This window comes from Atta colombica, unplaced genomic scaffold (genome assembly GCF_001594045.1).
Source record: "Atta colombica isolate Treedump-2 unplaced genomic scaffold, Acol1.0 scaffold205, whole genome shotgun sequence".
Taxonomy (NCBI): domain Eukaryota; kingdom Metazoa; phylum Arthropoda; class Insecta; order Hymenoptera; family Formicidae; genus Atta; species Atta colombica.
The window spans coordinates 2,426,993-2,427,789 of record NW_017259300.1 but is presented as its reverse complement, the minus strand read 5'-3'; the positions used below and the strand labels follow the sequence as shown (position 1 = coordinate 2,427,789).

At 24.1% G+C, this 797-nt stretch overlaps 1 protein-coding gene across 1 annotated transcript in view; it reads right to left on the bottom strand.

Moving 5' to 3' along the window:
• The window catches only part of LOC108687302 (venom allergen 3-like), a 2,179-nt gene extending 1,896 nt beyond the window's left edge, over positions 1-283 (bottom strand). The window contains exon 1 of the mRNA XM_018192992.1: positions 139-283. Within this exon, the coding sequence (XP_018048481.1) occupies positions 139-283 (145 nt within the window). The remainder of the gene's footprint in view (positions 1-138) is intronic.
• Between the last annotated feature and the right edge of the window lie 514 nt (positions 284-797).

The following is a 797-nucleotide window of genomic DNA, read 5'->3' as shown; positions in this document are numbered from 1 at the left end:
TTAATTTAAATTTAAATTAATTTAATTTAATAAACATTTTTATTTAATTAAATTTAATTATTTCAAAATAAATTGGAACATTATTCAATGTCTTTTTGTTAATTTTTTAATTTACTGTAAAAATATGTTATATGTTACATCTTATCAACTTTGGCATTCTAACTGCCTTAGATTGTGGATCAAGGTTTCCTTTATATTCTTCACCCGATGCAACTTTTTGTCTCAGTTCATTGCGTACAGCTAATATTATATTTCTGTCTTCTCTAAGTAACGCCAATTTCATACACTTTAGTACACGTTTTCAATGATATCTATGATATAATAGAATTTTTGTAGAATTAGCTAAGCACATTTTTAATATATAAGTCAAATTCTCTCTTATAAAGCGATCTCATCTTTTAAAGAAGAAAAATAAATATTCTTATTTAGAAATAAGATACTTTTTTAAAATAAATTATATATTTTTAGTAAGTTAAAAAGAACACAAAACTTCCTGTTAGGAAAAACTTTGTGTTCTTTTCAACTTATTAAAAAAAATCTAATCTACATATAATACGTGTAATCTACTTACGCGGTAAGGATACGAAAAGAATCACCTGTAAGAACATATTGAGGCCTTTTAATTTTACATGTTTTTACATTGCAATAATCGTTACGATTGTATTAGCAAATACTCCCGCCATTATGGCAAAATACAACGAGAAAATTACAGCCATGATGCTTTTTATTATAACTTTTGAGAATTTCTTTCTGTTTTTTAAAGAATATAGCAGAATTCGATTCTATTTTATATATAT